This window comes from Ovis canadensis, chromosome 11, assembly GCF_042477335.2.
Source record: "Ovis canadensis isolate MfBH-ARS-UI-01 breed Bighorn chromosome 11, ARS-UI_OviCan_v2, whole genome shotgun sequence".
NCBI classification, from domain to species: domain Eukaryota; kingdom Metazoa; phylum Chordata; class Mammalia; order Artiodactyla; family Bovidae; genus Ovis; species Ovis canadensis.
Genome location: NC_091255.1, coordinates 62,967,991 through 62,980,132, shown reverse-complemented (window position 1 = coordinate 62,980,132; position 12,142 = coordinate 62,967,991). Strand labels below are relative to the sequence as shown.

The following is a 12,142-nucleotide window of genomic DNA, read 5'->3' as shown; positions in this document are numbered from 1 at the left end:
GGAGAAGCCAGCCCTGCCACCACCCCAATCCCACAGTGACAACACTGTCAGCGGTGGGCAGCCGTATACTTTGTCCCCAATCCACCCCCCGCCTTTTCTTTTCCACGGAAGCTTTTCCCAGGTCACAGATGTGCTGTGGTTTGAAGTCTCACAACATCTACTTTTGTTGTCATTAAAAAAAAAAACTTCCCAGGGAAAGAAGCCTAATCCTATATTATTTGAAAATAGAAAGTGCTGTGCAAATGCTAAGTCCAGTATAATAATAGTGACGCCAAGTAATTCTGTTTTGAACAAGTTGAACTTGTTAAATCAGACAGATGCCATCTGCGCTGTTTTAAAGCCCAGGCTGGTGATATGTTTTATGCAAAAAAAAAAATGCTTATCGTATGAAAATTGCTGAATCTCCCCAAAAGTGAAGTACTTTGCTCTGTAGTTAAACTTATGAGACTTCCTCTCAAGGATGGGGTGACTCCTGGAGGTAGGGAGTGGGAGCGTCTCAAGCATTTATTGAGCACTTACTGTATACTGAGCCCTTGACAGTCAACTTCATGTCTAATCCTTGCAGTTCATCACTCTGTGAGGGAGCTAAAATTATTCAGACTTTATATGAGCTAACCCTACGGCTCAGAGAGGTTAGGTTACTTGCCCAAAGTCACACAGCTCTCCAGTGGAACCAGGATTTGAATCCAGGACCTCTGACTCTGAGGTTCTTTCTCAGTCCAATGCCTGCATGCTAAGTCACTTCAGTTGTGTTTGATTCTTTGTGACCCCATGAACTGTAGCTTGCCAGGTTCCTCTGTCCATGGGATTCTCCAGGCAAAGAATACTGGACTGGGTTGCCATGCCCTCCTCCAGAGGATCTTCTCGATCCAGGGATTGAACCCATGTCTCGTATGTCTCCTGCATTGGCAGGAGGGTTCTTTACCACTGATGCCACCTGGGAAGCCCTCCAATAAGTCTCCAAATAATGTGGACCCAGAAGCACGAGGAGTCAAAGGCTCCCCACTCCCCCATCTGCTCTTCATCTCCCATGAAAGAAGCAGCAGGATAAAGGCTGGGCCTGTGGATATGGTACCTATGAATATGATCTTGTTCAAAAATAGGGTTTTGGTAGATGCAGTCAAATTAAGATGAGGTCATACTGGATCAGGGTGGGCCCTAATCCAGTGCCTGGTGTTCCTTTAAGAAGAGGAACTCTGGACGCACACAGAAGGTGGCAGAGGACAGACAGAGACAGACCACCGCTGGCACCCCAGAAGCTAGGGCAGGTGTTCCCCCAGAGCCTCCAGGGGGAAGCAAGCCTGCTGACACCTTGACTGCAGACTTCTGGTGCCCAGGGCGTGAGAGAAGCCCCCAGTCTGTGGTCATTCGTTACAGCAGCCGCCAGAAGTGAATGAAAGGCTATGCCATTTTCCAGGAGGGTTTGGAGAGCGTGGACTGGGCTGCCTGTGTACGTATGTGCACACGGTGTACATGTGTGTGCACAGGTGTGTGTGGAGGGCTCATCTCCCCCGCTTCCTGCCGCCTGTGCCTTTTGTCCCCACGCCCTTCCTCTCCTTAAAGTGGAGCAGGGAGGACTTCCCTGGTGATCCAGTGGTTAAGAATCCGCCTCCCAGGGCTTCCCTGGTGATCCACTGGTTAAGAATCCGCCTGCCAATACAGGAGGCACAGGTTTTGTCCCTGGCCGGGAAGATCCCACGAGCCGCAGAGCAACTAAGCCCGAGCGCCACGACTACTGAGCCTGTGCTCTGGAGCCCAGGAACGGCAGCTGCTGAACCCCGCACGCCCTCGAGCCCGTGCCCTGCAAGAAGAGAAGCCGCCGTAGTGAGAAGTCCAAGCGCACGAACTAGAGAATAGCCCCACGTGCTGCAACTAGAGAAAAGCCACGTAGCAGTGAAGACCCAACACAGCCCCCCCCCCCAAAAAAAAGAGTCCGCTTTCCAATGCAGGGGACGTGGGTTTGACCCCTGGCTGGGGAACTAAGATTCCAAATGTCAAGGGGCAACTAAGCACACACACCACAACCAAAGAAGCCTGAGCACCACAACTCCTGAGCCTGCGCTTCGCAGTGAGGACCCAGCACAGCCAACGTTTTAAAAAAGGAAATCGGTGGGGGGAGGGTGGCCTAAGGGGGCGGGTAGGAGGGGCAGCACTGTGCCTTTTCCGGTGGAAGGTGGGGGTTTGAAGATCCCAGAGGAGCCCAGCTTGGAAAAATCCTCCTTCGTGTAGTTCTTATTATGTGCGGCAAGGAAGACCCAGTCCTTGTAAAGGGATAAACGGAGCTTAAACTTGGCCTGCAAAGCCAGAGGAGGTGGTGAAAATCAAAGGGAATGGAATTACTGTCTTCAGAAAAAAGGAAGCGGCCTTCTGGAGGGGGGCCCCCAGAGCCCTCCTTGCTGTGAGCCCCGCGTGCCAGCCGAGTGGAATCTGTCTCAATAGAACTTTTTGCTGTGAAATAAATACTGCATCTGATATCTAATAAACTCCTCTAGAGAGGAGTGGTGATCAACACCAGGGAATAAATTCTCCAAAAATTAAGGCAGTGCCCGTGTTGATGGTGAGTCGGAGGCCTGTGATGTTGTGGCAGTGAACTCGTTTAGGGTCCTGGGAGAATTCATTCTTGGGAATCCAGCAATAATTTTACTAGAGGTTTTAATAGTTGGTAAGTCCCCAGGCTACTTTGTGTGGAATTTATTTTGGCAAGATACAGCCCTCCCCCTGGGAGAAAAATAGAGAAAAAGATTCAAGGTGGCCAGCTGAGCCCAGGAAAAGGGCCTCCATCACCTGGGGGTACCCAAACACATCCTGTCCAGGATCCTGAAGGGAATTCCTCTCCCCATGTCAGCCCAAGCGCTGACCTTGGCCTGGCACCTGCAGGCGTGGGTTTTCCCAGAGGTGTGCCAGGTGGGCATGTTGATGGTTAGTTAGCGAGCTCCATCGACCCAGGCTGAGACAGCAGTGGCTCCATTTCCTGGCCTGACTATCGGTTGCTGCATTTCCGTTCAGCACAGGCTGGCGTTTGGGTGCTGGGGGCCCTGCAGTCCTTTGCAGGAAGGCTGGGCCCTCCTCCCTCTGCCCCCTGGGATGGCATCTCCACAGGCTCACCCTGGCTTCTCCCTCTTAGGCTCCCTGCCGGGACTGGCCTCATGGAGCGGATCCAGGCCATCGCCCAGAACGTCTCGGACATTGCTGTGAAGGTGGACCAGATCCTGCGCCACAGCCTGCTCCTGCACAGCAAGGGTGGGGGCCGGGGCCGCCTTGAGACCTCCAGGACAGAGTACAGGGTGGTGGGAGTCTGGGGTGGGGCCTGATTTCTCCCCACAGCAGCTCCTCTGACTCCTAGGGGGTCCTGCCTCAGGCTCTCAGTGGGGTGACCCCACCATCCCTGGGTGACCCCTCCTTTCCTCTGATGTGGGGAGCATCAGGCTGGGAAGCCCCTCTCAAGAAGTCGGGAGTACATTCAGATGTGTGCCTGAGGTCTGCCCCTCCAGAGAACTGGTCTTTAAGCATTCAGGCCAGCTCCTCATTAGCCTGAATGCCTAAGGAGGGTGGGCATGGTGGCAGAGGGGGCAACTCAGGCCCAGGCCACCCCTGGATGGTGGCCTTTCAGGGAAGAAAACTCAGGTCAAGGGCAGTATGTGTGCCCACGCTTCCCCTTCCCACCCGCCTTGTGGTTTCTCTGCCGGACTCCTTCCCTGACCCAGGTCCTCAGCAAGCTGGCCTTCTCTCCCTGCAGTGTCTGAAGGCCGGCGGGACCAGTGTGAGGCGCCCAGTGACCCCAAGTTCCCTGACTGTTCAGGGAAGGTGGAGGTGAGGCTTGGGGCTGAGGATTGGGGTGGGGTGACCAGGAGAAGCAGGCCCCTCCGCAGGGGCTATGGCCAAGATTAGCTCTGGGGCTCTGCTAGCAGCAATATCCACCACCAAGGGGCTCTCTGCCCGGGCTCCAGACCCTCACACTGCCACTAGCTAGCAGAGGCCAGCCCCAGAGGAACTGCTTCTCTACCTGGCGCACCAACTGAATTTCCCAGAACGGGTCATGTTTTGGGGTTTTTAGTACTGTCTTACAGCAGACAAGCTATAAAATATACATATGCCACCCCCAGCAGTCTGATTCCCAACAATTTCACACAAGGAGTGGACCTCATTCTCTCTCCCCATCCTTTCTAGCCCAGCTGGACTGAGAGAATCCATCCCCCCTGCCCAGAGCAACCCCCCCCACAACCACCCCCAGTTGCATGGAGTCTGTCTATCTGGGGAGCCAGTTCACAGGCATAAAAGCCAGCCCCTCACTGGTGCTGAAATCCCTGAGTGGGGCACAGTGGCACTGCAGACCCCTTCTTGGGGACCACGTGGGGGCCACTGTGGATGAGTCCTGGCCTGGTTGCAGCCCTGCCCCCTGACCTTGGCATCAGCTGAACCCGACTCTTGGTTGTGGATGGAGAACACAACCAACAGAAATGATGGGGGCCTGCCAGGCCTGCAGCTGCTGCGCCTCCGCTGTTTGACCGCATGTGTCCTGACCTGGCCTCATTCCTGCCGGGTCCTTCTCTTTCTGGGCCTGGGGGGTGGTGGTCCAGTCTGGCCTTCCCTGAGTTTCTCAGTGGCTGAGACACAGGGCTAGGTCCTAGGACCCTGGTCCAGTCTCTCTTTGCTTCTGGCCTTGCTGCACCTTTAGGATGGGCTCCAGGGACCCTCTCCTGGGGGACCTCGGGGTCCCCAAGGACAGGCACACAAGGGGGCCCCGAGGGCACACGAGGGACTGTGCTGGCCCCCTGGTGCAGGCTGGCCCTCTCCACAGTGGATGCGCGCCCGTTGGACCTCTGACCCTTGCTACGCCTTCTTCGGGGTGGATGGGACCGAGTGCTCCTTCCTCATCTACCTCAGTGAGGTCGAGTGGTTCTGCCCCCCGCTGCCCTGGAGGAACCAGACGGCCACCCGGAGGGCTCCCAAGCCCCTCCCCAAGGTCCAGGTAGGCGTGGGAGGTGGCTGGGTTATGCTTGGGGACAGCAGGGGACACTTTGCCCCTGGGTAAGATAAGGCCAGCTGGCCCTGCCTGGTGGGTGGGCTGGTCCCGGCCTGCCAGCCTGCGGATGCCCGTCCCAACTCCTGCGGGATGTTGCGAAGCTGAAACTACTTGAGGGGCAGGCTGGGGCCCTGGAGGCACCTCCCTTAATGGACTGGAATAATAGTAATAATAGCTGTCACTCATTGAAGGCTTCCTGTGTGCCAGACACTTTATTTGTACTTAAATCTCGCAGCAGTCCTTACACAGTCTTATTTAACAGATGACAGATCTGAGGTCTGGAGAGCTGAGTTAACTTCGTTAAGGCATACAGATACTCTGGCTCCACTGAAAGGCAGCCTGGCTTCTCTGCCCTTGGAGCCCCGGCTCTGACCACGACCTCACTGCCTCCTTGTCAGAGCTGGGATCCTGGGAACAGGTCACAGCTGACCCCCTCCTGAAGGGCCCAGGACCGGTGGCTGACTGGAGCTGGGCTGGGACAGACCAACGCGGCTGGGGAGTGAATGTTGGGGGAATGAGAGCGGGGCTCATGACTCTTAGAAAAGTGGGAGGAGCTAGAACAGACCCAGCCTCACAGGGAAGATGCCCTGGGTGGCGGGTGATGGTGGTGGTGTAGCTGCTGGCCGGAAGTTAGAGAACTGAGGTCTGGACCGCCCCCTCCAGGCAGTTTTCCGGAGCAATCTGTCCCACCTCCTGGAGCTGATGGGCAGCGGGAAGGAATCACTAATCTTCATGAAGAAACGCACCAAGCGGTTCACGGCCCAGTGGGTACTGGCCGCCCAGCGCCTAGCACAGAAACTGGGGGCTGTCCGGAGGGACCAGAAGCAGGTACCTCATCTTCCCAGTGCATTCAAGGAGCTGAGCTTAGTGAGCCGAGGCCTCAGGCTGCCAAGGGGACCCTGGGTCTACCCTTAAAAGACTTGTATTGTGTTTATTTGAATTTGAGCTGGGGTGGTGCAGCGGCAGAGTCAGGATAGATGCGTGTGTTGGTTGACCCTTTTCAAGCTTGGGGCAGAGTGACACCCTCTCCCCTTTAGGAGTCCTACATTCTGTGGGCATCTTGTCCTTGTCAGGCAGAAAAGTCATGTCATTTGCCTGGAATGTTGGGGATAATGTTGCCTGTTTGGGGGAGTTCCTCAGCTCGTTGCTTCCTCCATCTGTCTGTCCATCCATCCATCCATGCAATAAATACTTACCTGACTTTCTCATTCACCCTATTTATTTCTTTCAGAGCCCTTGTCATTTCATGAATTATCTCTTGTCTGTGTTTACTGTTGTCTGCCTCTTTCATCTGGAACATAAGCGCCTTGAGGGCAGGATGTGACCGTCCTGTTCACCTATGTCTCCAGCGAGGTCACCCTGCCGCTTGGTCCCTTCACTGTGCCCTGGCGCCAGAAAGCACAGCCGGGAGGGAGCCCATGTCTTCCGCTGGCTGGGTCTCCCTGGGGGTGGCCGGGCCAGGGGCTGCTGCTCCTCCAAGCTGACCCTCTGTGTCCCCCCACCCCCGACCCCACCAGATCCTCGTCCACATCGGCTTCCTGACGGAGGAGTCTGGGGACGTGTTCAGCCCTCGGGTGCTGAAGGGCGGGCCTCTGGGGGAGATGGTGCAGTGGGCAGACATCCTGGCTGCTCTCTATGTCCTGGGCCACGGCCTCCGGATCACAGTGTCCCTGAAGGAGCTGCAGAGGTGAGTGCGGGGGAGGTGAAGAAGGGGAGCCTGTCCCCAAGAGCCCAGCTACTGCCAGATGGCGACATTCCCCATAGCTTTCTCCGCCTGCTCAGTCTGCCTCCCGCCTTCACGTCTCAGCGCTGACCCCCGTCATTCTGGGGGACGCACCAGGGAGCGTATTTGCTCAGTGCTGTTCAAACAGGGTCCTATTCTCTGTCTCGGACTTAAGGGGAGCCCTGTGATATGTGCTTAGGGGCTGACAGATACTGGTTTGTGGAACCAAGCCACGTCATCAGATAGGGTCCCTGCTGCTCCCATCCTGGGTGACTTTTTGCAGCCTCAGCGGTCCTCTTCTGGGGCTGGGCTTCTTCGTGGGGGCCAGGAAGACCTGGGGATGGAGGGAGGTGGGCCAGTGATGCCTACCCCTTCCAGTGCTTGCCTTTCCTGGGCCCCTCTGATGCTGCTTGAGGTGGGAGATTGATGGTTAGAGGGGATAGGATTGTGTGTGTGTTTGTGTGATTAGGCTCATTTTTAAGCACTATATTTGTGGGGTATAGAAATATGTAAGATATTTCTTATTTTATCTACCAATATCTATTATATGATATTTGATACGTGCAAAAATATATGTACCGTGTCACAAAGCATAAGAATGAAGTGATCTATGCTTCTGCCACCCAGCTGCAGAATGAGAACATTACCAGGACTCTTGTGTTCACCTGGGGGTTTCTCTCACCCATCCCTCTCCCCTCAACCTTACCCAGCCCTGGAGGAAACCTGGAACTTGGATTTTGTGTTTATCATTCTTTTGCTTTAAGAAATAAATTTGTTCCTTTTTTGTTGTTGTTGTTTTACAAATTCATGTATCAATAAACAATATATGATTTAGTTTTTATTTTGGTTTAATTTGAGGTTTGTAAAAATTTTCCCTACTGATTGTAGCCTCCAAGATTTGTTTTCTTCTCTCATTATTAGATTTCCAAGATTCCTCCATGTTGCTGCCTGTAGCTCTATGCCATTCATGTTTGCTGCTGTATAATATTCCATTATGTGAATATACCACAATTATTTATCAATTTTTCCTATCTGTAGACATTTCCCCATGTTTTTACAAGTTATTGTGAATGATACTATCTGTGGTGGACACTTCAGTACATGTTACCTGGTATCCCTGGGTCAGAGTTTCTCTTGGGTATAGACTGAGTTTTTTCTTTGGTATAGACTTAGGTGCACAATTGCTGGGACTTAGGGTGTCTAAAAATTCAGTCTGGCAAGAAAATGCCAGTTGTTTTCCTAAGTGACTGCACCAGTCAAGTCTTTCCATGTGTAGGTTTCCAGGGGGCCGCATTCTTCCCCACACTTGGTGTTATTGGGCTTTCTCACTGGGGGTGTGGAGTGGTATTGTGATATCTTGTTACAGTCTTAACTTTCATTCCTTGACAACTGACAAGGCTGAGCAGTTAGTCATATGCTTGGCTCTCCTTATTTCCTCTTGATGAGACACCCATTCATGTCATTGGTCACTTTTCTGCTTTCCTGTTTATCTTTTCCTTATTGAGTTGTAGGAGTTCTTTATATATTATAGGTATAAATCCTGTGTAAGTTATATGTGTTTTAAAATCTCCCAATCTAATTTGTGGCTTGTCTTTGTTAATTTCTTTATGTCTTTTTTTTTAAGGAACAAAAGGTCTCAATTTTAATATATTCAAAGTTATCAAAACATTTTCTCTATGGCTTGAGATTTAGTGCTGGGTGAATTTCTATTCCTTTCACTGGCATTGAAATGAGACTGTCCTAATTTGTCCCAGAGTCTAACTAAGGAGACTTCTCAGGTGGCTCACTGGTTAAGAATCTACCTGGCAATGCAGGAGACACAAGAGATGCGGGTTCAATCCCTGGGTTGGGAAGATCCCCTGGAGGAGGAAATGGCAACCTGCTCCAGTATTCTTGCCTGAAAAATCCCATGGACAGAGGAACCTGAAGGGCTGCTGTCCATGGGGTCACAAAGAGTTGGACACAGCTGAATGACTAAGCGCATGACTAAGGAAGGCCCCCAAACTGTTTGCCTGCAAACTGAATTTTCTTCATCAGCCCATGAACTTACTCACAGGTGGTTTAAAAATGTAATTCCTGTCTAGAGCCTGACCACCACCTGGATGGTCTGTTAGTTCTAGATGTCTCTCTCTCTTTTCTTTTTTTAATGGGCATTTTGTCCTGGCCACAAATGCTGATGCTTTGTAGCAGAGAAGCGATGGAGAGAGGAGGATGCTGGCGGGGACCAAGCCATCGACAATACTTGGTTGACAGGGCCCAGGGAGCACTGGCCTTGGGCAGCTACTCAGAGTGAGTGACTCAGAGTCTGCCAGTGACTCAGGTTGTCAGAGAGGGTCAGGGGAGAAGGAGGCTGAGACTGGGGTGTGCTGTGAGGCTACCAAATGACCTAGTAGTCTGAAGGTTTTCATCACCGTGGCTTGAAATTCATCCCTCTAGTGGCTTGAAATTCATCCCTCTAGAATCATCCTTTTTTAAGTTGATGTGCTTGTCTCCAGTAGGCTTAGGAAAGATGGAAAGTGTCTTCAGAGAGGAACAGCGCATGTAAGTGTGGATGTGGAAGATGGTCTGCTCCGTAGGGGGAGAACGTGACAGGGCCTGACAAAGGGGCTGCATGGTTGTGGCAGCATTTGGAAACACATCCCAGGTCAGGAGCAGCGAGTTCTGGGGGAGGAGGTGCTACTTGGAAACAGCAGCTTCGCCCCGCCTGGTTTCACCTGAGTGGGAATGAGCTAGGTTGGGAGCTGTCCCGGAGGCTGGTGCTGAACTGTCAAACTAGCTACCCAGGGATGGGAGCAGGAACCAGCCGCATGTCCCCCATGCTGGCTCTCACCCTGTGGCATCTTGTTGTCAGACAAGCTGTTCCCATTGTGCGGGCCACTTCAGAGCTGGGTGTGCCCTCTTGCTGCCCGCCAGCACACACTGCTGCTCACTGTGCTGTGCCCGCCCCTGTTCCCTCTGAACAGAGAGCTGGGGAGACACATCTACACTGTGGAGCAGAACACTGCAGAAGCAGCTGACATTTGCAAGTAGTGAAAAGAGGCATCTCTTCCTGGCCTCAAAGCTTCCTACGGGAAACTCAGATGGGACGAGGGAAGAGGAAGAGGAAAGAGAAAAGGGACCCAAGGTGCAGGAAGTCAGAGAAATCTCAGACGACTTAGGATGGCACAGCCAGTGCTGTGGGAAGCCAGACCTGCCTCAGGCAGAGCAGTAAACAAGGGTTTGGGGACCCTTGTCCCCAGGTCACCAGAAACCCCAAGATGCAGTGGGAAGAATCCTGGGGGTGGGGACTGTCCAGAGCCTGCATCTCAGGCTCTGCCATACACAAGTCCCCTGCAAGTGTGGAGCATCCTTCTATCAACACCACCAGCACCTGGCTCCACCTCTAGGTTAGATGAATTCATGTTTATCAGCATTAGCTGGACTCTTCCCTTCTGACTGTGCATCTTCTGGGGCCAAGGAAGTGAGAACTTCCTTTCCTAACTGCTCCCTCGGGGAATGGGAAGGCTCCCTGCATGGTGACAGCCCAACATCACACTTAGAGAGCCATCTTTGCGTGAGAGAGCAGCTATTTGACAAGTCTCCCTAAGAAGCAGAAATTTAAAAAAACATTTTATTCGTTTGTTTTATTATTTAGTTTTGGCTGTGCTGGGTCTTCCTTGCTGCACATGGGCTTTCTCTAGTTGCAGTGAGCAGGGGCTACTCTCTCGTTGCAATGCATGGGCTTCTCACCGTGGTAGTTTTTCTTGTTACGGAGCATGGGCTCTAGGGTGCCCAGGCTTCAATCACTGTGGCATGTGGGCTCAGTGGTTGTGACACACAGGCTCTAGAGTGCAGGCTCAATAGTCCTGGCTCGTGGGCTTAGTTGCTCTGTGGTATGTGGGTTCTTCCCAGGCCAGGGATTGAGCACACGTCTCCTGCACTGGCATGTGGCTTCTTTACCACTGAGCCACCAGGGAAGCCCAAGAGGCAGGGCTTTTAACCTGGTTGTTCTTTTCAGCCCCTGCTGGGATGTCTCCTCTTCCAACCTCGACCCTGAGTCCTTACCTTCCCAGAGTACTTCCTCTTCCTCTGGCCACTCACTGGGGCCCGCTGAGCCTGTGATCAGTGAGGTTGCTGATGTCCATCACAGGGCCAGAGCAGTGAAGATGGGGGTCACTGCACTTGGGCAGTCCCAAAAGTGAGGCTCTTGTGAAATACACCTGAAATAGACCCCTGCTGCCATTTCTTTCACTGCACATGTGCATCCTCACGCATGCACGCATGCCCCTGTGCACAACCACATAGGTATACCCTTGTATGTATGCGCACCCCTGTGTGAAGATGCATGCCTCCACACACTTGCAAACACACACCCTTGCACATGGACATACACATACCCATACGTATGATATTCAGCCCATGGCACACTTGTGCATATCCATGCACACAAGTACACCCCCATGCACACAACCCCCACAGAGGATCCATATTTTCCACATCCACCAATGTGTCGCCCATGCAGATCTGAAACTCCCTGGAGTAGGAGCTCTAGACAGAGGTCACCCCATCTCCACTTTGCAGTTTGCTAAGCTGGCAGGCCCAAGGCAATGCCCAGACAGCTCTGCCCTGGGCACCCTGTGGGGTGTAGCTGCCACAAAGGCTCTTGCTCAGATGGGGCAGAATTGTGTAAACAGCTTGGCCACCTGAGGGAACAGTCTCAGGAAGGTTTTTTCTAAATCTGATACCAGGTACAATTTAAGATAACTGAAAGAATAAAAATTAAAAAAAGAAAACCTCCTTCCCCAGGAGACATAGTACAGTTATGTCTATAAAATTAACAGCCTCCGCTGTGTTGAAATTCATTTCAGCTAGGAATTCTGAACCCTGGCTGTAGTGGAACTGCCTTGGAAACTTACTGGCCTTCGGGTGTTTTGGTGTCTCTGATTTAATTGGTCTGGGGTGGAGCCGAGTGTCAAGGTTTCAAAGCTTCCCCGGGTGATCTATGATCTAATGAGCAGTGATGGTTGGGAATTAGAAAAGTTGAGGTTGTGGTTTTCGACATCGCGTCCTCCACCTCCCAGTCTGTTTAGCAGGATAGCTATGCAGTTAAGATACTGTAGTGTGTGAATGGTTACTGAGGAACAGGCCTGGGGTAGGGGCTCAGCGCCTTAGAGGATTTGTGAAAAGATGTGTGAATTCCTCCTGAGCCTGCCTTTGCACACTTGAAAGCACCTGTGTTATCCCTTGGCTGCAGGGCAGGGGCTGAGTGGAGGAGGCAGCCCAAGGAGGTAACCCCCAGAGGTGGCCCGGGTAGTAGCGCCTCTTGTACCCTTCCTGGGACATTGTGCGAACCTGCTGACATGGAATGTATTGGGTTGGCCAAACAGTTCCTTGGTGGTTTTCTGTAACATTGTATG

The 12,142-nt window shown here is 52.6% G+C and overlaps 1 protein-coding gene across 1 annotated transcript in view; it reads left to right on the top strand.

The window, feature by feature from the left end:
* The window catches only part of MGAT5B (alpha-1,6-mannosylglycoprotein 6-beta-N-acetylglucosaminyltransferase B), a 67,835-nt gene that overhangs the window by 20,846 nt on the left and 34,847 nt on the right, over positions 1-12,142 (top strand). Inside the window, exons 4-8 of the mRNA XM_069543892.1 lie at positions 3,125-3,240; positions 3,737-3,810; positions 4,799-4,969; positions 5,687-5,851; positions 6,541-6,710. Of these exons, the coding sequence (XP_069399993.1) occupies positions 3,125-3,240; positions 3,737-3,810; positions 4,799-4,969; positions 5,687-5,851; positions 6,541-6,710 (696 nt within the window). The remainder of the gene's footprint in view (positions 1-3,124; positions 3,241-3,736; positions 3,811-4,798; positions 4,970-5,686; positions 5,852-6,540; positions 6,711-12,142) is intronic.